This window comes from Eumetopias jubatus, unplaced genomic scaffold, assembly GCF_037043125.1.
Source record: "Eumetopias jubatus isolate StellerSeaLion01/CBP00866 unplaced genomic scaffold, mEumJub1_p1.0 scaffold_3, whole genome shotgun sequence".
NCBI lineage: Eukaryota > Metazoa > Chordata > Mammalia > Carnivora > Otariidae > Eumetopias > Eumetopias jubatus.
The window spans coordinates 114,585,676-114,612,193 of NW_028274809.1; the positions used below are offsets into that span (position 1 = coordinate 114,585,676).

The 26,518-nt window shown below is 36.6% G+C and overlaps 1 protein-coding gene across 4 annotated transcripts in view; it reads left to right on the forward strand.

Annotated features, from left to right (window-relative positions):
• ZMYM2 (zinc finger MYM-type containing 2) overlaps positions 1 to 19,461 on the forward strand; it is a 109,539-nt gene extending 90,078 nt beyond the window's left edge. For all 4 annotated transcript variants that reach the window (XM_088021780.1, XM_028105324.2, XM_028105332.2 and 1 more), the window contains 4 exons: positions 15,499 to 15,613; positions 16,494 to 16,745; positions 17,024 to 17,144; positions 18,589 to 19,461. In XM_088021780.1, coding sequence (XP_087877906.1) covers positions 15,499 to 15,613; positions 16,494 to 16,745; positions 17,024 to 17,144; positions 18,589 to 18,781 — 681 coding nt within the window. In that variant the 3' untranslated portion in view covers positions 18,782 to 19,461. The remainder of the gene's footprint in view (positions 1 to 15,498; positions 15,614 to 16,493; positions 16,746 to 17,023; positions 17,145 to 18,588) is intronic.
• Positions 19,462 to 26,518: the final 7,057 nt, after the last annotated feature.

Below are 26,518 nucleotides of genomic sequence, written 5' to 3' on the forward strand. Positions count from 1 at the left end.
AAATAGTTCTGTTGTCTAGATAAATCATTTGTAAAAATGTTGAAGAGCACACTAGGGTTCTGCCAAATTAACTCAGCAGGAAGGAAAGAGATTGAGTTCTAGGATCTTACTAGTGTTTTTTTTTCTTAAGACTTTTTGAAAATTCAAGTTAGTTCGCATGTAGTGTATTATTAGTTTGAGGAATAGAATTTAGTGATTCAGCAGTTGAATATAACATCCAGTGCTCATTGCATCAAAGAAGACAGTCTCCTCCTTAATGCCCATCACCCAGTTACCCCATACCTCCATGTACCTTCCCTCCAGCAGCCCTCAGTTTGTTCCCTATATTTAAGAGTCTCTTATGGTTTGCCTCGTCTGTTTTGATCTTATTTTTCCTTCCCTTCCCCTATGTTCATCTGCTTTGTTTCTTAAATTCCACATATGAGTGAAATCATACAGTATTTGTTTTTCTCTGACTGACTTATTTCACTTAACGTAAAACGCTCTAGTTCCATCCACATTGTTGCAGATGGCAAGATTTCATTCTTTTTGATGACTGAGTAGTATTCCATTGTATATATACACCACATCTTCTTTATCCATATTTTGCTATTGTGGGTAGTGCAGCTATAAGTAATTGAGGTGCATGTGCCCCTTTGAGTCACTATTTTTTTTATCCTTTTTTTTTAAAGATTTTTATTTATTTATTTGACAGAGTGAGAGAGGGAACACAAGCAGGGGGAGTGGGAGAGGGAGAAGCAGGCTTCCCACCGAGCAGGGAGTCCAATGCGGGACTCGATCCCAGGACCCTGGGATCATGACCTGAGCCGAAGGCAGATGCTTTAATGACTGAGCCACCTAGGTGCCCCTATTTTTATATCCTTTGGATAAATACCTAGTAGTGTAATTGCTGGGTTGTAGGGTAGTTCTATTTTTAACTTTTTGAGGATACTCCATACTGTTTTCCAGAGTGGCTGTACCAGTTTGCTTTCCCACCAACAGTGTAAGAGGGTTCCCCTTTCTTCACATCCTTGCCAACATCTGTTGTTTCTGAGTTGTTCATTTTAGCCATTCTGATAGGTGTGAGGTGGTATCTCATTGTGGTTTTGATTTGTGTTTCCCTGGTGATGAGTGATGAGAATTTTTTCATGTGTCTGTCAGCCATTTGTATGTCTTCTTTGGAGAAATGTCTGTTCATGTCTTCTGCCCATTTCTTGACTGGATTATTTGTTCTTTGGTTGTTGAGTTTCATAAGTTTTTTTGTTTTTAAAGATTTTATTTATTTATTTGCCAGAGAGAGAGAAGGAGAGTACAAGCAGGGGGAGTGGCAGGCAGAGGGAGAAGCAGGCTCCCTGCTACGCCAGGAGCCCGATGTGGGACTCGATCCCAGGACCCTGAGATCATGACCTGAGCCGAAGGCAGATGCTTAACCATCTGAGCCACCCGAGTTTGATAAGTTCTTTATAGATTTTGGATACTAGCCCTTTATCTGATATGTCATTAGCAAATATATTCTCCCATTCTGTGGGTTGCCTTTTCGTTTTGTTGATTGTTTCTTTTGCTGTGCAGAGCATTTTATCTTGATGAAGTCCCAATAGTTCATTTTTGCTTTTGTTTCCCTTGCTTCTGAGATGTGTCTAATAAGTTCTTACAGCCAACATCAGAGACGTTGCTGCTTGTGTTGTCCTCTACGATTTTGATGGGTTCCTGTCTCACATTTAGCATTTTTATCTATTTTGAATTCGTTTTTTGTGTGGTGTAAGAAAGTTGTCCAGTTTCATTCTTCTGCATGTGGCCGTCCAGTTTTCCCAATACCATTTGTTGAAGAGATTGTCTTTTTAACAGTTGAGGGTCCATTTCTGGGTTCTCTATTCTTTTTTTTTTTTTTTTTTAAGATTTTATTTATTTATTTGACAGAGAGAGAGCGAGAGAGGGAACACAAGTAGGGGGAGTGGGAGAGGGAGAAGCAGGCTTCCCATGGAGCAGGGAGCCCGATGCGGGGCTCGATCCCAGGACCCTGGGATCATGACCTGAGCTGAAGGCAGATGCTTAACGACTGAGCCACCCAGGCGCCCCCTGGGTTCTCTGTTCTGTTCCACTGATCTATGAGTCAGTTTTTATGCCAGTCCCATACTGTCTTGATGACAGCTTTATTTTTTTTTAAAGATACTATTTACTTATTTGAGAGAAAGAGAGAGAGCATGAGCAAGGGGGAGGGGCAGAGGGAGAGGGAGAAGCAGACTCCCCGCTGAGTAGGGAGCCTGATGTGGGGCTCGATCCCAGGACCCTGGGATCATGACCTGAGCTGAAGGCATATGCTTAACCAACTGAGCCACCCAGCACCCCTGATTACAGCTTTAATAGTACAGCTTGAACTCCAATTGTGATGCCTCCAGTTTTGGTTTTCTTTTCAACATTACTTTGGCTATTTGGGGTCTTTTCTGGCTCCATAGGTTTTAGAATTGTTTGTTCCAGCTCTGTGAAAAGTGCTGGTGTTGTTGTTTGATAGGGATTGCATTGAATGTGTAGATTGCTTTGGGTAGCATAGACATTTTAACAATACTTGTTCTTCTAATCATAGGTATCAAATGTTTTTCCATTTCTTTGTGTTTTCCTCAACTTCTTTCATAAGTGTTCTATAGTTTTCAGAGTACAGATCTTTTACCTATTTGGTTAGGTTTATTCCTAGTTATTTTATGGTTTTTGGTGCAATTGTAAATGGATCGATTCCTTGATTTCTCTTTCTGCTGCTTCATTATTGGTGTATAGAAATCCTACAGACTTCTGTGCATTGATCTTGCCACTTTGCTGAATTCCTATATCAGTTCTAGCGAATATTTGGTGGAGTCTTTCAGGTTTTCTACAGAGTATCATATTGTATGTGAAGAGTGAAGGTTTGACTTCTTTCTTGCCAATTAGGTTGCATTTTATTTCTTTTTCTTGTCTGATTGCTGAGGCTAGGACTTCCAGTATTACATTGAACAACAGTACGGAGAGTGGACTTCCCTGTCGTGTTCCTGACCTTTGGGGAAAAGATCTCAGTTTTTTCCAATTGAAGATGGTATTAGCTGTGAGTCTTTCATGTGTGGCCTTTATGATGTAGAGGTATTTTCCTTCTGTCCCTACTTTCTTGAGGATTTTTATCAAGAAAAGATGATGTATTTTGTCAGATGCTTTTTCTGCATCTAATGAGTAGATCATACGGTTCTCATCTTTTCTTGTATTGTGGTGTATCATGTTGATTCATTTGCAAATGTTGAACCACCCTTGCAGCCCAGGAATAAATCCCACTTGGTGGTGGGATTTTAATATACTGTTGAATCCAATTAGCTAGTATCTGGTTGAGAATTTTTGCATCCATGTTCACCAGGGATATTGGTTTCTAATTCTCCTTTTTAGTGAGGTCTTTGTCTGATTTTGGGATCGAGGTAATGCTGGCCTCATAGAATGAGTTTGGAAGTTTTCCTTCCATTTCTGATTTTTGAAACAGTTTCAGAAAAATAGGTATCAGTTCTTTAAATGTTTGGTAGAATTCCCCTGGGAAGCTGGCCCTGCGATGGCTAGTATGCAGAATCTAGAACTTACCCTGTTGCATGGGAGATTTTTGATTACTGATTCTAATTCTTTGCTGGTTATGGTTCCGTTCAGATATTCTGTTTTTTCCTGTTTCAGTTCTAGTAGTTTATATGTTTCTAGGAATTTATCCATTTCTTCCAGATTGCCTAATTTGTTGGTATGTAATTGCTCATAATATTCTCTTATAATTGTATTTCTGTGGTGTTGGTTGTGGGCTTTTCTCTTTCATTTATGATTTTATTTATTTGGGTCCTTTTTCTTGTTGATAAGTCTGGCTAGGGATTTATCAATTTTATTAATTCTTAAAAAGAACCAGTTCGTAGTTTCGTTCATCTGTTCTATTCTTTGATTACTCTGTCATTTATTTGTGCTCTAATCTTTATTATTTCCCTTTGGCTGGATTTAGGTTTATTTGCTGTTCTTTTTCCAGCTCATTTGGGTGTAAGGTTGGTTTGTATGTTTGAGACTTTTATTGCTTCTTGAGGAAGGACTGTATTTTTTTTTATGAAGATTTTTATTTATTTGAGAGAGGTAGAGAACACAAGCAAGGGGGGAAGGGCAGAGGGAGAGGGAGAGAAGCAGGCTTCCTGCTGAGCAGTGAGCCTGATGCGGGGCTCAATCCCAGGACCCTGGGATCATGACCTGAGCCGAAGGCGGCGGCTCAACGGACTGAGCCACCCAGGTGCCCCGGTGTTTTCAGTTTAATTTGCTTCCTTTTTTTTTTTTTTAATTCTTTAATTTCCTGTTTGACCCATTCATTCTTTAGTAGGAAGTTCTTTAACCTCCATGTATCTGTGGTCTTTCCAAACTTTTTCTTGTGGTTGACTTCAAGTTTCATAGCATTGTGGTCTGAAAGTATGCATGGTATGATCTCAGTCTTTTTGTACCAGTTGAGACTTGATTTGTGACCCAGTATGTGATCTATTCTGGAGAATGTTCCTGTGCACTCAAAAAGAATGTGTATTCCGCTGCTTTAGGATGAAATGTTCTGAATATATCTGTTTAAGTCCATATGGTCCATTTAGTCATTTAAAGCCCTTGTTTCCCATTGATCTGCTTAAGTTATCTGTCCTTTGCTGTGAGTGGGGTGTTAAAGTCTCCTATTGTTATTATATTATTATCAGTGAGTTTCTTTATTTTGTTACTAATTGGTTTATATATTCAGCTGCTCTCAACTTGGGAGCATACATACTTATAATTGTTCGATCATCTTGTTGGATAAACCCCTTTATTATGCTGTAGTGTCTTTCTTCATCTCTTATTACAGTGTTTGGTTTAAAATCTAGTTTGTCTGATACATAAGGATGGCTACTCCAGCTTTCTTTTGATGTCCATTAACATGGTAAATTGTTGTCCGGCCCCTCACTTTCAATCTGGAGGTGTCTTTGGGTCTAAAATGATTCTCTTGTACGCTTACAAGAGATGGGTCTTGTTTTTTAATCCATTCTGATATCCTCTGTCTTTTGATTGGAGCATTTATTCCATTTACATTCAGAGTAATTATCGAAAGATAAGAATTTAGTGCCATTGTATTACCTGTAAAGTCCCTGTTCCTGTAGATTGACTCTGTTCCTTTCTAGTCTTTTTTACTTTTGGTCTCTTTTTCCCACTCAAAAGGTCCCCTTTAATATTTCTTGCAGAGCTGGTTTAGTGGTCACAAACTCCTTTAGTTTTTGTCTTAGAAACTCTCTCTCTCCTTCTATTCTGAATGTCAGCCTTGCTGGATAAAGTATTCTTGGCTGCATGTTTTTCCCATTTAGCAGGTTGAATATATCATGCCACTGCTTTCTGGCTTGCTAGGTCTCTGTGGACAGGCCTGCTCTAGCCTTATGTGTCTACCTTCATAGGTTAAGGACCTTTTTTCCCCTGGCTGCTTTCAGACTTCTATCTTTATATTTTTCAAGTTTCACAATGGTATGTCATGATGTTGACCTGTTTTTGTTGATTTTGAGGGGAGTTCTCTGTGCCTCTTGGACTTGAATGCCTGTTTACTTCCCCAGATTAGGGAAGTTCTGAGGTATAATTTGTTCAAATAAACCTTCTGCCCCTTTTCCTCACTCTTCTCTGGGACTCCTATGATATGGGTATTATTTTGCTTATTGGAGGCCCCAAGTCTGCCTTCGTGATATAATAGTTCTCTTTCCCTCTTCTTTTCAGCTTCATTATTTTCCATAATTTTATCTTCTATATCACCTCTTCTGTCCTGTTCTCTACTCTGCTTCTTCAGCCCTCATTGTGATTATATTCTGTCTGTTTGCATCTCAGTTGTAGCTCCCCCCGCCCGCTGGAGCCATGGTTTCTCTGGTGTCTTCTATGCTTTTTTCAAGTCCAGCTAGTAGTCTTAGGACTATTGCTCTAAATTTTTGCTCAGATATATTGCTTATATCTATTTTGAGCAAGTCCCTGACTGTGACATCTTCCTGATCTTTCTTTTGTGGAGAATTCCTCTGTCTTGTCATTTTGGCTAAGTTTCTATCTTTTGTGTGTTATGAAAGCTTGTTATGTCTCTTGCACCTGAGAGTAATGTATTAAAAAGAGGTCATATGCTGTCCAGGGCCTGGTACTTTAGGAAGTGTTTCTGGTGTATGGTGTGTGCACTCTGCTGTTGGACTTTGGCTATGCTTTCCCACTGGTCAGTCCTCTGCAGAGTTCCTCCTTTCTTGCAGCGGGGAGTGTTTGGACCTTTATCTAGGTGTGCTTCGATTTGTTTGTTGAAAAAAGCATGGAAAAAAGGAAAGAAAGAAAGAAAAGAGGAAAAAAACAGAAAAGCCTGCTCCACGAAAAAGAGAAAAGGAAAAGGAATGAAAAAAAAATCAAAAAAATTACTATAAGCCTGATTTCAAAGAAAAAGAAAGGAGAAAAAATAAAGAGAAAAGAAAAAAGGTATTCCAGAAAAAGAGAGAGAGAGAGAAAAGGAAATGAAAAAAAGTAACAAGCAAAAAACTATAAGCCTGATTCCAGTGGCAGGGAAAAATACAGCCTGGTCCTATTTCCACCACAACTGAAGGGGATGCACTGAAGCACTATACGATCAGTAGGCTTGGTGCATGTGGTATGCTGCCTGTGTTGCTCTTCTGGGGGAGATCCCCACTGTGCTGGCCTGGAATCAGTCTTGCCCCATTAAAAATAGTATGTGCCAGGCACACGGGGGCAGGGTTTGATATAAGTGGCTCCCATCTCCATTGGGGGCACTGTGTTGCTCTCTGAAGTTTGAACATGTTGGTAGAGAGGCTAAACTGATGCCACCCCACTCTCTTGTCCCCCGACAGAGGATCTCACACCCCCTGCTGTTCGGGAAGCCCTCACAGAAAAGTGAGGGCCCTCAGTGAACCTGGCGCCCAGCTCGCCTGCTTTTTATGTTTGGCACAGATGGTATTCAAAACTCTAAATCTCCTGCATTTTATCTTTGGCACGTGACTGGGATTCAAAACTCCAAAAAAAAAATGTTTTATTTATTTGTTGGGGAGAGAGAGAACACACAGGGGGGAGGGGAGCCGCAGGCAGAGGCAGAAGCAGGCTCCCCGCTGAGCAAGGAGCCCATGCAGTACTCAATCTCAGGACCCTGGGATCATGACCTGAGCTGAAGGCAGATGCTTAATGGACTGAGCCTCCCAGATGTTCCCAAAACTCCAAATCTTAAAGGAGCTGGTACTGCTCAGATCCGCTCCCTCCTCCAGATTAAAGCCTCGCTGTGCTCTGACTAGTGCCTTTTGTCCCAGAAACACAGTCCCCTACCTGCACAGTATGTGGAATCTATGGTTTGTCACTGTGAAAAGCAACAACGAGGTTGCTGTGCGCACCTTTGTCCCCTGCCAGTGAAAGGCCGCTTGCTGGCGCCTGCAGGGTCTTTTGTCCTTGGAGAGGCAATAAACCCTCTTCCAAATGTACTCCACGAAGGGGAACGATCTCTCCCAATGCGGTAGGAGATCCCTACACCACTTGTGCATACTCCCAGGCCAGAAACTTCCTTTTCTCCAGGAGCACACTTCCAAAACCTCAGAGCTTGAGCTTCATTCACTGTTTGCAAAAAACCTGCATCACTCAGTTTCCCTGGTTCTTCAGTCTGTGGTCTGAAAGGTTTTCTTGTGTGAATCTTATGCCACACTTCTCAACCACTCTCTCCCTCTCTCCCTTTTCTCTCTCTGAGGAAAGAGTTCCCATCCCTCCGGGGCATGGCAACTTTTCTCTCCCGCAGTTTACTTCCACGTTCCTTGCACCTGCCATGCTATCTCCCTCCAACCATGGAGATCCTTCTTCCAATCTTCAGCTCGATTTCCTGGGTGTTTCAAGTGATCTGACTTCAATACAGCTGTGTTTGAGGGACAAGAAAAGCCTAGGGTCCCCCTACTTCTCTGCCATCTGAACTCCTCCTTTTTATTCGAGTTTTAATCCAACTGTACTTTTTGGTATGTTTTGGGGTTCTGTGTAAAATTTCACTTAAAAATGTCTTCTGTAGAAATTCAGCTTAAAAACCAGTGTCAGATAATATAACTTCAAATTATAGTGTAATAAAAGACAACATAATGGGGAGGGGTCTCTGTCCTACCCATCTCTATTTCACCTAGTTCACCTCCCTAAAGTCAAATAGTCTTCCCTCTGTTAGTTGTGTCCTCTGACATAACTTGCATGTAGAAATAAAATTGATTTTTGTTTATTCATCTTATAGTCTGTGTATACCAATTCACTATTAGTTCTAGTACATGCTGTCTTTTTTCTTAGAAATTTCTACATATATATAAAATCATGTTGTCTGTGAGTAAAGACAGTTTTACCTTGTTCTTTCTTATCTGCATGTCTTCTTTTTCTTGCTTACTACATTGGTTGGGGATCTCAGGTCTCCTCCTGCCTCCCAACATTTAGATGCAAGTAATAAGAGTGGAAACCCTTACCTTGTTTCTAATTCTTGGTGGCGGGGGAGGGTTCTCCACCATTAAGTATGATGTTGCCTGTAGGTTTTTTGTAGTTTCCTGTTACCAGGTCAAGGAAGTTCTCTTCTGTTCCTAACTGACTGAAAAATTTTCTTAGGTTTTTATTTTGTTGGTGAGAGTCCTCCCGCCCTTTTTTTTCTTCCAAATTTTTAAGTTCTAATTAATATTGCTGAGAATTTTTATCATAAATGGTTCTTGAATTTTGTCAGCTGCTTTTTCTGCATCTACTGAGACAATCATATGGTTTTTCTCCCTTATTTTATTAATGGTGGCATATCAGTTTTCAGATAATAAATCAACCTTGAATTTATGAGAGAGACTCCATTTGATAATGATGTATCATCCTTTTTATATATGGCTGAATAGACTTGCTAATTTACTGTTAGTGACTTTGCAGATGTTCATGGAGGATACTAGTCCATGTCTTTCCCTGGCTTTGGTGTTGGGATAATACCACTGGCCTCATTAAATGAATTGGGAAGTGTTCCTTTCCTCCTATTTTCTGAATTTGTGGGAATTGGTATTACTCCTTCCTTAAAGTAAAGAGAATTGGCTGGCTCCCTTATAACGCTGTACAGGAAGTTGACTCTCTGGATTGCTTCTTATTGAATGGATTATGTAAATATTAGAACTCCAATTACTGTTAGAGGTTTTAGAACTAAATGGATTGCAGGGGCACCTGGGTGGCTCAGTCGTTAAGCGTCTGCCTTCGGCTCAGGTCATGATCCTGGGGTCCTGGGATCGAGTCCCACATCGGCCTCCCTGCTAGGCAGGGAGCCTGCTTCTCCCTCTCCCACTCTTCCTGCTTGTGTTCCCTCTCTCACTGTCTCTCTCTCTGTTAAAAAATCGCATAATGAATGATATTTTTTTAATGTAAAACAAATATAAAACTTAACCATCTTAATTGTCTCTTAGTGTACAAGTCACTGGTATTAAGTACATTTGTAATTCTGTGCAAACATTACCACCATCCATCCTGATAACTCTTCATCTTGCAAAACTGAAACTTTTTACCCATTAGACAATAACTCTTATTCTCCCTTCTCTCAGCCCCTGGCAACCACCATTCTGTTTTCTGTCTCTATAAGTTTGACTACTTTAGGTATCTTGTATAAGTGAAATCATACAGTATTACTGTTTTTGTTACTGTTTATTGCACATAGCATAATGTCCTCAAAGTTTATCCCTTTTGTAGCATATGTCAGAATTTCCTCCCATTTTTAAACAGGTTCTTCCTGTACTAAAAAGTGTTTCATCAAAGAAACTTGTAACTGCTGAACTCTTCACTTTAAGAATGGTTAAGATAATAGATATTTGTTTTTTTTAATATAATTGAATTTTTTTTTTTTTTTTTTTTTTTACTATTCCCAATATTGGACATATTTTCACAGACTTGATTTAATTTTGTAAAAAACTGTATGGTATTTATAAGGAGCTTTAAAAATAATCCTAAAACTCAGTGTAAAGATAAGCTATCTAAAACATACTTTCTGGAAATCATTGCTGTTTAATGTTACTTCAAGGATGTGTACAGAAATAGAAGCTATTTTTGGAAGGGTGTGCATATTTATCTGTTAAGTTTATTAATTTTGTTCACCTCTGACAATAAAAATAAGATAATGTTGAAGTATGATTTTCTTTGATTATGTTTAGGGAAGGAATAACATCTTTATTTGTGAGGACTAAGTCTTATGAATATACATAGGTAAATATGTAGCCACTTCTGTATTGTATATTTGAGAAGTTAAATGTAATTAATGGATGTTTAACTGGGTACTGTATGAAAGGGGAGCATAGTAGCATTTTTTTTTCCTCCCTCACAAACAAAATAGCTGATTCTCCCTGTAGGCAATATAAGGAATAATGATTATTGTTAAAAAAGAAAATTATATGAAATCCCACAATCATGATTGTTCTTTTATCCACTATCTTACACAAGTGGTTGCCCCTCACACCAAATGTATTGTCAGTGGAATTGTGGATACCCTTTTCCTGAATCCTCCCCGCCTCATCACGGTTAGCTAGATGTGTATGCTTCTTTGTGTTATTTTATGAACATAGCAAAAAAGATATAGTAGATTGTCAACTAAGAACATGGAGGCATATTAATCACTTTTGTACTATAGTTTCCTGCCCTCTGTTTCCTAGTACATTGTGGCAGTCACTCTAAATCAGCTGAACAGGCTTAACTGTATTATATTTCATATGACATTTACTTTAGTCATTTCAACAATGATGAGCATTCCCTTTGTTTCCTAAAATTTTGCTATTATAAATAAAGAATGTATATCTTTCTTCCCTTTCTTCCCCAAAGCTTACATAATTATCCTAAAGAACTGGTGCTTCTATTTCTATGAGATAAGATTTCTGAAAGGGTATTATTATTGGATTATAAGGAAAGCATATTTTTTATTTTGAAAGATATCACCAGATTGCTTTCCAAAGGGATTGAGGATCTTTTTATATTTGTTGGCCATTCGAATTTGCTTTTATGTGAATTTCCCCTTTATCTGTTGGGTTAATCTCTTTCCGTTTGTGAGAATTCCTTCTTTATTCTAGATAGTTACTCTCATTTTCTAAAAATTTGTCCAAGATTTCTTATTTGGAGGGATTATTTTTTTTTTTTAAAGAGGAGTTAGACTCCATTTACTCAGTTAAAAAATACAGTAAACTCACTTATGTCCTATTAATTTGAGTTCAATATAAATAGTTTTTTTGATAGTTAAATTCTATTAAAATACATACATTTTAAAGCATATTTAATCTTTGATTCAGAAGGGCCTTAAGAATTTACCTTATTTTTCATAGCAGTGGTGTAATACATTCAGAGTTTTGCTAATCCTTATTTCATTGGTTTCTTCAGGAACTGTTAGTTAAGTGCTTATTGTATGCTGAACTCTGAACATTGGAGTAGATATTGGAGATTACTTTTCACTGTTTACTGCTCTCTCTGCACTGTGCTAACTGCTTGGCATGTCATTTAATCCTCTCAACAACCTTACTATTACTCTCACCATTTTTTTGGTGATGAAGGGAAGTTAAGTAGCTCTCCCAAGGTTACATAGATTATACATTTTGAATCTGGTAAGGAGTTTGACTTAAAACTTGACTTGTTTATGCTCTGCTCAAGGATTTGAAATACATAAACAAATGGTATTTAAACAGCATTGTTCTCATGGTATGGTATGTTGGTGGCACAGAGGTGGGACTAATTGATTCTAAGGATGTAATCTGAGAAAATAGAACAGTGGTGAAGACCTTTAAACTGAGCTTTGAAATAGATACAGAAATTGTAGGCAGGAAGGATGAAGGAAGAACAGTGGCATTCTAAGAAGAGAGAAAAATGTATACCAGGGTACAGTTTTCCAGGAACTACTTGGCATGGCTAGAATGTAGAGTGTGAAGTGTAGAGAGCTTTGGGGGTGAATAAAGTAGGTAAGAGTCATATAGCAAAGGGCCTGTATTCACTGATAAAATGTTTAGACTTCATCTTTTATCTAGGGTGAAACATGAAAAGATTTTAAGCATTTTTTAAAGATCATACTCAATATTTTTTTCTCAGCGGTGTTTTTTCTTGCAGCTGAGGGTTAGAATAATATTGAAACACCAGGGCTGCTGATTTGTAGCTAAATTAATGATGGGTTATGTTTACATTGTTTTTTGTTTGTTTGTTTTTAAAGATTTCTTTATTTTAGGGAGAACGTGCTTGTGTGTGAATGTAGGGGGAGGGGCAGAGAGAGAGGTAGAGAGAACCTCAAGCAGACTCCCCACTGAGGGCGGTGCCCAACATAGCACTCAGTCTCAGGACCCTGAGATCATGACCTGAGCCAAAATCAAGAGTCAGGTGCTTAACTGACAGCCACCCAGGTACTCCCGTGAGGATAATTTTTTATTAAGATTGCTATTCTTTAGACAGGCCTTGCCCATCAGAGAGTTTTCTCCAGGGTTATTTTCTAGAAGGTGCTGCTGTCTTTGATGGCTTCTCCCTCACTTCTTCTTTTTTTTTTTTTAAGATTTTATTTATTTATTAGAGAGAGACAGTGAGAGAGGGAACACAAGCAGGGGGAGTGGGAGAGGGAGAGGTGGGCTTCCCGGGGCTCGATCCCAGGACCCTGGGATCCTGACCTGAGCCAAAGGCAGACACTTAATGGCTGAGCCACCAAGCCGCCCCATGGGACTGCCTTTAATGGAAGAAACAACCACAGTACAGTATCTCTTCTCATACTACAGCAGCAACTCAAAGTATTGTCATTCCTTCTATAACAATAAGAGTAGCAGATCTTTTAATTCATCAGGGATTGCCAAAGAAGCCTCTTCAGAAGGACTGAGTGTTGGCACATCATTTAGGAGCTACTTGTAGTAGAGCTGAGTTGAGAACCTAATTTTTGGCTTGTTATTGTTAAGGTTCTGAATGTACATAGAAAGTGCTTTCCCCTTGTTGCTTGACTTATAGCTGAAAATTATTTCAGGATCACTTCCCTCATTTTTTTTTTAATTATGTATGCTGCTTTATGTTAAGAACAAAAGATATAAATTACTGTTCCAAACATGGGGATTTCACTTTTATGATTGTTTTATATAGTGTGCACTAAGTTTACATTTTAAAAATAATCTAGGAACCATACTTAAACTATTTGTAGGGGTGCCTGGGTGGTTCAGTTGGTTAAGTATACAAGTCTTGATCTCAGCTCAGGTCTTGATCTCAGGCTGATGAGTTCAAGCCCCGAGTTAAGCTCCCTGCTAGGCATGGAGCCTACTTCAACAACAACAACAATAAAACTTAAAAAGCAAAACAAAACTATAGTCCCATTAAATAGGTTGAATTGATTGTATTTTAACCAATTAGTGCTAAAATCATAACATTGAGAATTTCCAGATTAGGAAATGGTAGAATTCCTGCTCTCTGACTAACCCAAAAGCAGGGGAGGGATCTGACATTGTTACTTCATTGATTGCCAGGCACTTGGTTTGCATCCTATTTGAAAGGCATTAGTTAGGAATTTTTGTTCTGCCATTTTGAAATAATACTGGAGATTCTTCCTTCTGACTAGTAGGACTAATGTTAGATCAGTTCAGATGAATGATAATGCTAGTCTGATTTTTGATTAGTACATGGTATATATATAGAGAGAGAGGGAAAGAGAGAGAGTCTTTAAAAACATTTTTTTATTTAAAGATTTTATTAGAGAGCGTGCATGCGCAAGTGGGGGGAGGGGCAAAGGGAGAGGGAGAAGCAGACTCCCTGCTGAGCAGGGAGCCCCTACATGGGGCTTGATCCCAGGACCCTGAGATCATTACCTGAGTCCAGGCAGATGCTTAACTGACTGAGCCACCCAAGCGCCCGAGAACATGGTATATTTTTTTTCATCCTTTTACTTTTCATTTATCTGTGTTTGCATATTTAAAATAGGTGTCTTGGGGCTCCTCACTGGCTCAGTTGGAAGAGTATGCAGCTCTTGATCTTGGGCTTGTGAGTTCAAGCCCCATGTTGGGTGTAGAGATTACTTTAAAAAAAAAAAAGTAGTTGTCTTATAAGCAGCATATTGTTGGGCCTGGCTTTTTTTTTAATTTTTATTTTTTTTAAATTTTAATCCAATTGACCAATCTTGTCTTGCTGTGTTAAGACCAACAAACTTTTTTTTCCCTTTTTAATAAAGGACCAGATAGTAAATGTTTTATTCGGTCTTTGTGGGCCACACCACCCATTCAACTCTGCCATTGTAGTATGAAAGCGGACTTGGGCAAATGTCAGTCGTGTCTGTTTCAAGAAAACTTTATTGACAAAAATAAGCAGTGGGTCAGATTTGGCTCGAGGACTCTGGTTTGCCACCTGCCTTAGACCTTTTACACTCAATGTAGTCAAAGCTAACATTCTGTCCTCCTGGTTGTTTTGTATTTGTTACATCTGTTCTTTGTGGGGTTTTTTGTTTTGTTTTTCTTTCTCTGATTTCTTTTGAATTAGTTACTTTTCTATGATTCTGTTTTATCTCCACTATTGGTTTATTTATGCCTCTTAAGTTTTTTATAGTGGTTGCCCTAGGATTTATAATATGCATCTTCAGTTCATTATCTACCCTCAAAAATTATCGTACCTCTTTATGTATAGTGTATGAACCTTAGTGTAAGTTTCCCAACTCCTGCCTCCCATTCTTTGTGCTATTATTGTCATACATTTTACTTTTGCGTTATTTTATTTTTAGATTACATTGGAGATGGACTTTTGTTTATTTTTATTTTTATTTTTTTTAAAGATTTTATTTATTTATTTGAGAGAGAGAGAATGAGAGATAGAGAGCACGAGAGGGAAGAGGGTCAGAGGGAGAAGCAGACTCCCTGCCGAGCAGGGAGCCTGATGCGGGACTCGATCCTGGGACTCCAGGATCATGACCTGAGCCGAAGGCAGTCGCTTAACCAACTGAGCCACCCAGGCGCCCCTGGACTTTTGTTTAAATCATTCTTTAACAGCCCTCACTGTTAAGGTTTGTCATAGTAAGTTTATTAGAGTCATAATTTTGTATGACACACAGGAGTTAAAGAGAAGCAACAAGTGAATAAGTATTCGCCTAAGAAAGAGTGCTAGGAGAGATCTTCAGACAGCTACAGAGTAACATTTCATCCAGTCTCTACCACTGAGAATTTTTCTTTAATCATTAATAATTTAATTACTCTTACTGCAAAGTCTAATTTTGTTTTCTCCATATGCTACATAATGAACATTGGAGCCAAATATTCTGTTTTTATCTGACAGACTGAAGATTTCTCCTAGTTCTTACATTCTGGATTCTTGGGTGTGTATTTCCGCTTTGCATTTTTTAGGCAGCAGAGTAATTGGTAGCTTTGATTGTTTATGATTCCTAGATATATGGATAAAGCCAGTAATCTCCCATGTTGTATTAGTGTGCCTATTTATCATAAACATAAGATTTCTTTCTTTCTTAAGACATAGAGAATATAAGTAATATGTTCACTAATAATTAGCTGGTTTTCCTTCAAGAAACTTTTTTTTTTATTGCAGTACTTGTGTGGTAGTAATCGAAAAGACAACATATTTATTGATCCAGGATACCAAACATTTGAGCAAGAATTGAATAAAATACTCCGAAGTTGGCAACCCAGCATACTTCCAGATGGTAATGCTCTTTTATTTTTTAAAAAGATTTATTAATTTATTTTAGAGAGAGCGTGCGTGCGTGGGTGCATGCGAGCGGGGGGAAGGGGCAGAGAGAGAAAGAAAGAGGATCCCAAGCAGACGCTCCGCTGAGTCTGGAGCCCAGTGCAGGACTCCCATCTCATGATCCCTCATGAGATCATGACCTGAGCTGAAATCAGGAGTCAGACACTTAACCAGGTGAGCCACCCAGGTGCCCGGGTAATGCCTTGTAAATAAAAGTGTTGCTAACTTGCTACTGGGATATTTATTTTTACAGATAGTATATTAAAAATAATTAGGAAATAATTTAAATTAGCATATTTTTCAGTGTACTTATTCATGAACTCATCTGTTCATCTTTTGTTGAATTAGGAATGAATGTAGTTGATAACTACTGTTTATGAAGAAATTTGTAATAAATGTGACATACTTTCTCTGGAGTAAGACCCTGGATGTTTATTTCTTAAGCCCTCCAGGGGATATTGTAATACAAATATCTCTAAGAAATCTGTTTTAGATGTGTGAAGAAAACGTGTTTGTGAATGGAAATCACCTATTTTTTTCAGGAATTCTGCAGATTTTAATTCCTTTCTGACCATTGTGTGCTTGTCCTACAGAAGAACAGAAGCAAACATCTAGTCCCTTACTCCAGAGATGCTAGTTCCATAGTCTGGTGTGTTCCCTAGACTCTTTTGTTAAAGAGCTGCATAGGTAATTCTGAAATTCATTCCAGTTTTAACCTGGTGTGAATGGAGGATTGAAATAGGTTTGTTCTTGAATTAACTTTAGTTTTTCTAGATGGCTAAATGAAAATTGTTTTATTCACTGTAATTCTTTAAAAATATTTCTCTCTATTTAAGGGTCAATATTTTCTCGAGTCGAAGAGGATTATCTCTGGAGGATAAAACAACTGGGATCACATTCTCCAGTAGCTCTTCTGAATACTCTGTTCTACTTTAACACTAAGTATTTTGGCCTGAAAACAGTGGAACAACACTTAAGACTTTCCTTTGGCACTGTATTTAGGCACTGGAAAAAAAATCCTTTAACAATGGAAAACAAAGCATGTCTTCGATACCAAGTGTCTTCCTTATGTGGAACAGATAATGAAGGTAGTGTAACATTTTTATTTTTTGGATCGTCTGTGACAGGGATAGCCAAACTTTGCCGTAGTAAAGACTATATTGGGTCACTTGTTAAGAATCTAAGGACTGCCATTTTCATAAAGTAAGACAGCTTGTATCTTCTTAAAACATCTTAGTTCATTTTGTTTGAAAAATTGTGAATTACCAGAAGCCACATATTTGGTACAATAGATACTAAGAGTGAATAATACTATCTTTCTTCAAGATTGGTCTTAAGAAGTTTATGTAATTTTTATTTTTTTTAGATAAAATTACTACTGGAAAAAGAAAACATGAAGATGATGAGCCAGTATTTGAACAAATTGAAAATACAGCCAATCCTTCTAGATGTCCTGTGAAAATGTTTGAATGCTACTTGTCTAAAAGGTAAATGTTAATGATATTTAATTTTTTAAATGGTAGTATAGGTTAGTTGCCTTGAATTTAACATTACCAAGAAGTGACTTTTTTTTTTACTGATCTTTTTTTAGATTTTTTTCTCTCTCTTCTCACATCTAATGTTTGTAGTCTCATTATTATAAAATACTCAGCTTATACTTCATATTTTAGGATTCAAGCATATGTTAAGAAATTGTCTGCTAATGAAATTACTACTTATTATTGTCATCTTTTAAATTACAGCAATCCCAGTGATTATATAAAGCATAGGGCACAAACTTTTTTGTAAAGAATCAGATGGTAAACATTTTTGGCTTTTTTGGGCTATAGAGCCTCTGCTGTAGCTACTCCATTCTGCTGTTAGGCCAGAGAGCAGCCATATACTATATATAAATAAATGGTCATATAGTATTAGTTTAGTATAGTAAATAGTTTTATTGTGCTATAAAATTTGACACAAACAAGTGACGAGCTATAACTTGCCCACCTCCCCTGGTGAAAATATATGTTCAAAGGTAGAATGGATAGGTGGAGATGAAAATGAAGTATTTATATTTAAGAGAAAATGTTCCTTTAAGAAGGTCTAAAAGATACAGTGTTCTAAAAGTACATTACTTTTCAACAATACTAACCACTTTCCCTCCTCAATCTAATACCAACAGACATTTTAGAAAATTTAAACCGTGAGATGTTTAGAGATCATAAATTTTGTGCTTGTCTATTGCTTTGTATATGTATCCTTTAGTTTTCAAAGGGTTAGTGTGAACCAAGTATATTATCTTATGTAAAGTTTTATAAATTATAATTAGGCCACCCGGTTAGTTCTTAAGAACTCCTAAAAGCAGTGGCGTCATCTATAGGTAATAGTAATATTTCTGACAGTGGTTTTGGGGTGGCCCTATTTGGCTGCAACAATGTCAGATCTTTCAGTGGTAGTAACTATTAATTGGAAATCCCTATCTTACTATTACCTTCTTCATATTTTAAAAGTTAAAATTTTTATTGTATAATGTTAGTAGGTAATTTTATGAGCTACCATATTTCATCAATTTTAAGACACATTTTTCAGATTTTACTATCTCTGAAACTGGGATGCATGTTAATGATCGATACATCTTAAAATTATAATTGGCAGCATTTTACTTGTTTAGTGGCAATATTAAAATAATGATTAAAAATATTGTTTCTATTGAAGGTGTTTTGGATTCAGTGAAATACAGAGTTTAAATTATGGTGGGAAAATAATCTTTCATCACAGAAATTAACTTTCAAAATATCTTAATTATCATAGAGTATTTAATGTAAGTAATGAGATCTCGTCAGACCACATAATATTGTTAGTAGTCACGGAATTATTCTTGGAAGAAGAAAAGAAAGTTGTGGGGAATTTTGTATATATACTGTGAAATTGACTTTCTCCTTTCTCCCAAAGTCCACAGAATCTTAATCAGAGAATGGATGTTTTTTATTTGCAACCAGAATGCTCTAGTTCTGCAGATAGTCCTGTCTGGTACACATCTACTTCACTGGACCGAAACACCTTGGAAAATATGCTTGTACGGGTTCTTTTAGTAAAAGATATTTATGATAAAGACAATTATGAACTGGATGAAGACACAGACTAAAAAGGAACGTTTCAGAAGCAATCGGGATAAAACAGCATTAGATAGTCATGCTGCTAGATCTTTATTATGGAAAACATTTCAAGTTTACTCCTTCTGTTTTGAGTTTTGTAGCAGTGTACCCACACTGGGTATTACCATGTAAATAATCTGTGAGTGAAAGTTGCCATTATTCTATGTAGTGGTTTTAGGATACTTAACAAATACATTCAAATTCTTTTTTTATTATTATTTATTTGATTAGGTATGTTTGTAACTTTTTACATTACAAAATACGAATGAGAATGTGCCATGTATAATTTTTTTCTTGTAGTAAGGAACATCCATATTGCACAACTCTACTGTTGCAAGGCTTCCTCGAAAGGAGGCTCTTTTACTGGGTTCTTGACCAGATGGTTGTGTATGGGTAGCACTACTAAAAGTTTAGAACTTGCAGTGTCTTTCAGAATTTTTAAAATAAACTGTAAACTAATAGGCTGGGTTTTTTGTTTTGTTTTTTGGGGGTTTTGTTTGTTTTGTTTTACGTTTCAGTTACTGAAGCCTTACAAGGTTATGTAGAGAGATACCATCTTCTGTACCAAAAATAGACAAGAGAATGCTGTCAATATTGGTGTACTGTAATGTGAATCTATACTGGTGAAAACAACTTTTTGTTCCCCTTATTAAAACCTTAGTGTCCTTTTCTCATTTGTGGCTTTCTGCATCACCCCAGTCAATAATTATATATATATATATATATGTATATATATATGTATATGTGTGTATATATATATATGAAGAATGATGTTGAAAACATGATCATTGAGACATTTTCTTTGTAAAAATGTCCAATGAAAGTACAGAATTCTGTTTTCTATGCCAACCATAAGTATTCAAAATCCCATTCATTTATAGAAGTTTGATTTTTCTTCCCCCCCCTTAAAGATACAGATCATGTTGCAGTATCAGAGTAGTACTCTAAAACTACCAATTTTATGAGAATTTTTGTATTGCCTTCAAATATGACTGATGCATACGTTGGATAAAATTATTTTTAGAAATGCCACTCCCACCAAAATAGTTGTTACAGTAAGTCAAGCTAGTTTAAATAAGATAGTATCACATTTTACTATGAAAATTACCAGTGTAGTAATTCTGATATTTCAGATGATTAAAGAACAAAGATACTGATGGATAGGATAAAGTATATCTCAAGGGAAATCACATTCGATGTTAGATTGTTTGGCTTTTAAAATTTAATTACTTCTTATAGAAGATTGCATTAAAAAACTTTGTGCTTCTGCATAGCAATTTATCCGTTCAGAACTTTTAGAACAAGGAAGTTTACTTAAAATCCTACTTTATAAAGACTGAGCAAAATGCTAGCTGCAAATTATTATAAAGAAATCATTTGGCTGACTTCATAGAGCATGTGTTGTAATCATATTGTCTTGTTTCTGATTCCTGACTTACCACGGTGACATTAGTTTTTTAAAACTGTTGGGAATTTGGGCTATTTTCCACAGTGGTTAGGCAATGTCTACATGTCCCTTAGATATTTCTCTCTTGCTTAGGATAAATGTTAGCATTCAGAAGAAATTTTCTCAATCATGATATGGAAAATTTCACAAGTGTAATCACTGTATATTTAAGCAATAATTATCAGAAATGTTTTTGGCATAAAATTACTTTATAATGTTCTAACTTGTTTTATAAGTTTGAATAACATTTCTGTCCCTTAATTTTATATTTGTTGATTTGATAATCAGACTGACAGTAGCAAATCTGATACTACTTTACTAAAATAGATTGCTCATTGTCTGTTTAATGAAGAAAAGTGGGTAACATTTAAAATATATACTACAAAAATTTCCTCATACTTAACCTTTTTCCAGAAGTACTTCAAGCACTTTTCCTATAAATGCATATTGTTGATTAAAAGGCGGTTAATCCTAACCATCTTTTATTCTTCAAAGTGGTGCTATATTCCATCAAGCAATAATATTTGCCCCAAATGTCACTTAATGTTTATTCTACCAAATACCATACATTTCTGCCGTGGTACTATTATTAAGCACCTTGTCTTGCTATTTACATTTCCTTCATTGTACATTTTAGCTTTTCTAAACAGAAATGTCTACATAATTTTGATCTTAACATGATTGAGGATTTAGAGCTCTTGTTTTTGTCTTGAATGCAATCCAAGGATTAATTAACTTGACTCTCAGGGGGAAAAGAAAAAAAAAAACTTTATAAGAATTGCTGTTCTGTGAAACTTATTTCACCTAGAATACATTTCATCGGTTCCTGGATGTCCTTAGTTTGTGTGGTCATAGCTGACTGCTGAGAAAAAGGACAGTGAAATGGTAGCAGTTTCTTTTTGCTTCTAAATGATTTCTGATTATAGCATCCTGTAAATACAACTTTATTGTCTTTAGAGGTCTATTGCAGATGCTATATTTTTTTGTTCTGAAGATTTTGCCACTTAAAATGAATCAAAATTTTTATTCATATTGAGAAAGGTGAATTTCCCATGCAAATTGGATCTTCATTAACACAATTTTTAGGTTTTAAACATGTATTAGGTAATATAAGACATTAAAGGATTTTTCTAGGCAAGAAGCTCCACTTTTTTTTTCTTTTTTGGCCATAAAAATACTTTATTACACAAGTTGTTACCAGTGTGTTAAGCATAATTGAGATAGGAAGAAGATGCATATTGTACTGTGCATTCAGACTTTTGTCACTGTTTTTCTAATGGAATTTCCCTATGTCCTGGCCAATTTGGAATGGGGTAACTCATTTATGGGATAATTTGGAAATCGGGTAACTTGCTTATGCATAGTATTAAGGATTATAGTAATGGAGAAGTCATAAAATTGCAAATTTTTGGTTTGTACTGTGGGTTCATTTAATCCGAGATCTTAAATATCTTGCAGTCTTAAATCACTATAAAAATTTACACTTTTATTTTGCCAGTTATTTCCAAAATGTATTGTTATACATATGTCACTTATGTTCTGAGTTAACACTGACTGTAGGATAATGTCCTTGTTCCCCTCAAACAAAATAGTCATGAAAGTGTACATGAAAATATTTTTAAAGAATAAATTTCTTTAACTAAATTATAATACTTTTGGATTTCCCCCCTTAATAAGCCCCTTACTCATTTTTGGAGAAGTTCTTTGAATTTCAGTTAGTCCATTTTACTTCGCTTTTAGGAGTGGACCATTTTTAATGCTCTTTTCCAGTGTTAAGTACTTTTATTGTTTCTGGGTTTATCATACTTGAAAATGATACTAACAAAACCTTATACTTAGAATTTGATGTCCAGAACAGGTTAACTGCATCAATCTGGGTCTGAGAGTAGAGACATCTAAAGTGGTGTGTCAATTTGTACTATTTTTTTTTTTTCTTGGAAGCTAGATGATAGAGGGACTCCCGAAATAAGTTACTGTGATTCCTTGCCTTATCATGAACTGGATAAAAGAAAGTTGTTCCTTAAAATCTGGGCAGATAGTCTACTAATTAATTATTGAGTTAAACAAGTTAATGAATTTAGGCCTTTTGAGAAAAAAGAACCAAAGAGAAACTAAGATGTAATCTGTAAATAAAGAATTAAGAATAGAACCAAAGAGAGGGTCACAGACCATTTGGGTCTACCATAGGAGGTCTTTGTATCTTTGAAGGAAGGCAGGTGTAAATCCTAACTGAGCATATTTTATTTTCTGTTGTAGTGCAGTGGAAAGAACAATTACAGCTCTTTCTGGGACTTTGAACTGCATACTTTATTCTGTTTGGGCCTCATTTTCTTTATCTGTAAAATGAAGGTATTGCCTTGATTTCTGATTCTCAAATTAAGCACAATTGATATTAAGCTTAAGAAGTAAATCTTACAGATTTATGTGTGAAGCCTTATGATTTATTTAGACACACATTTTCTTGGAGAGGGGAAAGATTCTTCCTAAAACACAGAGAGTGTTAGTCCTGATTTTTTTAAATCCTATTCAAATAACTCCTCAGAAGTAAATTCAGCACATGAAAATTGATTATTACAAAACTTAAATAGCAGATCTTTGTTACATATTTCCCCTGTGCCAAAGAACTATTGCCAACCATGTAGATAAGGAGGAAGAGAAAATAAAAGATTAAGAAGACATAAATGTTGCAATTGTGGGCTGTAAACAAGATACACTGTTTAGGCACATTTAACTCCTAGGGAACATAGGATATATTCATGATAGTTTACAGCAGAGAAGATGGTGTACACTCAGAAATACCCTAAAAGGTTTTTATGGTCTAGAGTAGGTTTCATAGAATTGCCACCACCTGTCATTATATAAAACATTAGATTCCTGTAACCTGCTGGATAGTGCTTTTAGCTCTGTTAAAAAATGGTCAGTGGCACAATTTCTGATTATTTTGATGGCTCTATGTTGATGGCATCAGTCTTCATCTCTGGCCTTCAGACCAACTTATTACGGGAGTAGTTAAAAATAGCACCCAAAGAGGGGCACCTGAGGGGCTCAGTCAGGTAAGCGTGACCTTCGGCTCAGGTCATGATTCCGTGGTCCTGGGATTGAGCCCTGTGTCGGGCTCCCTGCTCAGCGGGGAGCCTACTTCCCCCTCTCCTCTCTGCTCATGCTTGCTCTCTCTCCCTATCTCTGTCTGTCTCTCTCAAATAAATAAAACCATAAAAAAAAAAAAAAAGACCCAAAGAGGTAGCTCAGAGGTTTCAATTGCCTTTTTTCTTTGTTAATGCTGCTATGAGTAAATGATGATCCTTGGATCATGGGAGATTTAGAGTCCAGAATTTAAAAAATATATATATGCTTGTAGATTACATAACACCCTCACAATGGGGCCAAGGGCAGTGCTTTATAATCAATATTTATGCAGCAGTAGATCAGATACAGTAACTTTAATAAACTGTATAGCTGTAGAAAGCTTTACATAGTTAAGGTCAGTTTTTGTCACAAACAGGAAAAACTATAGATTTTCAGACTTTGGGATCTCAGAATTGCTAACAAGGAGCTGCAGACCTGTAATAAAAACTGATGTCCTATCTAGTATTTTCCTTCTAATAAAATAGTATTTTTTCTCTATTTAGTTGTGATAGAGGTAATTGAAGGCTTTTTATAAAATTTGCATATTAGATTTAAAGAAAACAAGGAATGCTTAGGCATAAATAAAGCAGCTCTAGAACCATTATTGAATTCTGAAACTTAAAAGTAACCACTTTTACTTTACATTTTGGCCCATATTTGTAGCATGATTATTCTATATAGGTATGATATACCTTTATGAATAGCTGCAGTCATGGAGCCAGTCATTTATTAATTCAACAAATAGTTGAGTGATTATTTTTTCAGGCACATTAAGTCCGGTCCTGAGAACACAATACAATGTAAGAACCAGCCCCTCCTCCTCTCAAAGACTTGGTCTAATTGGGGAGAAATGAAAGTCAGAATAGGATAGGGTCTCAGGCCTTAACTGAGAACAAACCCTTGTATTAGAAAGCAAACTCCTATTCATTCAGATTCTTAATATCCTGCTCTTAGCTCATCTCTTACATTCCTGACTACAGTTCCAGATTTCTGTATTATACCGACCTATTTCCCATTCTGGAAAGGGAGGTGCCAACAACTTTTAGGGTGCAGAGATAGATGCAAATTGAAAAATAGCAGTGAACATCAAGACTTTTCAAAGTTGTTAGTGTTTTCAATTCAGTTTTTAATCACCATGCTACAACAGCAGAATATATTTCATTTGAATGTAAGTTCATGAAGGTAGGGAGTTTTTTTGTTCCCTGCTGTATCCCAAGCACCTAGCAAAGTTCTTGGCATATTCTAGTTAATAAATGTTGAATGAATTAATGACTGTAAGTACTTTGAAATTTAATAAAGGAACCATTCACGTAGGACCTATGATCCATGAAGTCATACCTAATTTTTGGTGTGCCTCTGAACACTTGCTTGTGTTTCTATGGGTATGTCTTCAGTTTACTCTGCATATACAGTGAGTTTCTATAACCTTCCATTTATGAGGGCAAAGGGGATTGGGATATAGGGCTTGATTTGTGGTAGTGTTCAAAATATAGACACTTAAAAATGACTTGTGAAGTTTGTTAAAATGCAGATTTCTGACCTGTCCCCTGGAGATTGATTTAGTAAGATTTACAGTGGGTCACAGAGCTGCAAGATTAATGCCTGGGTTAAAAACCCAAAGACCTATACAGTCAGAAAATTGGCCCGCACACATTTTAAAAATAGAATTGAGTGGAATAGAACACAATAAAGGTGTTTTCCTCATGAGACTTGTTTTATATTTGGGTATTGGATGACCCAAGTATAAAAAATATTTCTTAAGCTTTTTAGTCAGAAGTTTGAAAGCCCTCCTCTTGGAAACTCGGAAACTCCACATCTACGGAAGATTTATTGATAATTTGAGCCTCCCATTTTGTGTTCAAATGCCACTTAATTTTATCCACATTGAGCTCCAGAGAGTTGTGAGCTATGGAGACTCATGCTTTTCATTTTGCCATAAGTAAGTTGCTAGTTAAAACTAATGTGGATTATCTGAGATAAACCAATTTCTCTGCCTTTTTTCCTATAAATTTGAGGCTTTTTTTTTTTATAAGAGTGGGAGTAAGATAATAGTTATTGGAGTGCTCTTTGTGTGATAACCCATGAGGTTTGTTGGTATTCTCCAAAGATCAGTAAAGCCTAGGACCACACAAACAGTGCTGGAGCACCAAATTTAGGTCTTTATATGGGAAGGTTTATGTGTGCCCCTTAACCTTTTTGCTGTCCACTTACTCTTACAGACATGAAAGTAGGTAATCCTTTCAATCCCAGTCATCCACAAACTGCTTTTCAATGATATAACGGATGTTTAGTAAGCATATGCCAAGACAAAAATTAATAGGTGAGCATGCACCAAAATTTTGGAAGATAGAAAGCAGATGGCTAAATGGAGATGGACTTAACAGAGCCAGTAATAGCCACACCTAGAGCACTTAACTGTGCCTGCCCTCACCTGCACATCTGCAGCAGGGTGTGCCCGAGAGACACACACAACCATGACCAGTGCTGCTCTAGTCCATTCATTGTCTCACTCCTAGATTACTATTTCATACCTTGTCCTCTCTTCTCAGATCTCTTAACACTTACCCCATCCTTAAGCTTAGGAGTCAGCAAACTTTCTGTAAAGTACCAGAGAGTCCATATTTTGGGCAACATGGAGGTTATGTGGATACTCAAATTTCCACAAATTAATTTATTGACAAAATTAAAAATAATTGAGTACAACTTTTTCTAATACAGATCTATTGAGAAGGATGGACTGCTCTTTGGGGGAGAACTCTTTTAATTGGGATTCAAAGTTCAAAATCAGTTGCAAATGTTCATCTGTTAGATTCTATGCATTTCATCTTTGAAAGTGTTTTCAAGCATAAGTATTGCCAAATACTGCTGTCAATCCATGACCGTATGATTCTGATCAAGCATATTCATCACATGGAAGGCATTTATACAATTAGACTCTTATTTTAGCATGTCATTGTGTTGAAGATTAATTTTAACTGAAAATTTGATGGGATCTCCTCAGTTGCACAGTTAAATGAGTTTTGAAATATGGAAATTTCCTTTATACTTGCATTGATCTTTGAAACATACTGGTGAAACTGTAGTTTGAGCTTGGAAGATATATCTGCTGTAAATACATGTGGGAATGCAGGTGCTTCTTTTAACTCCTGCAGCA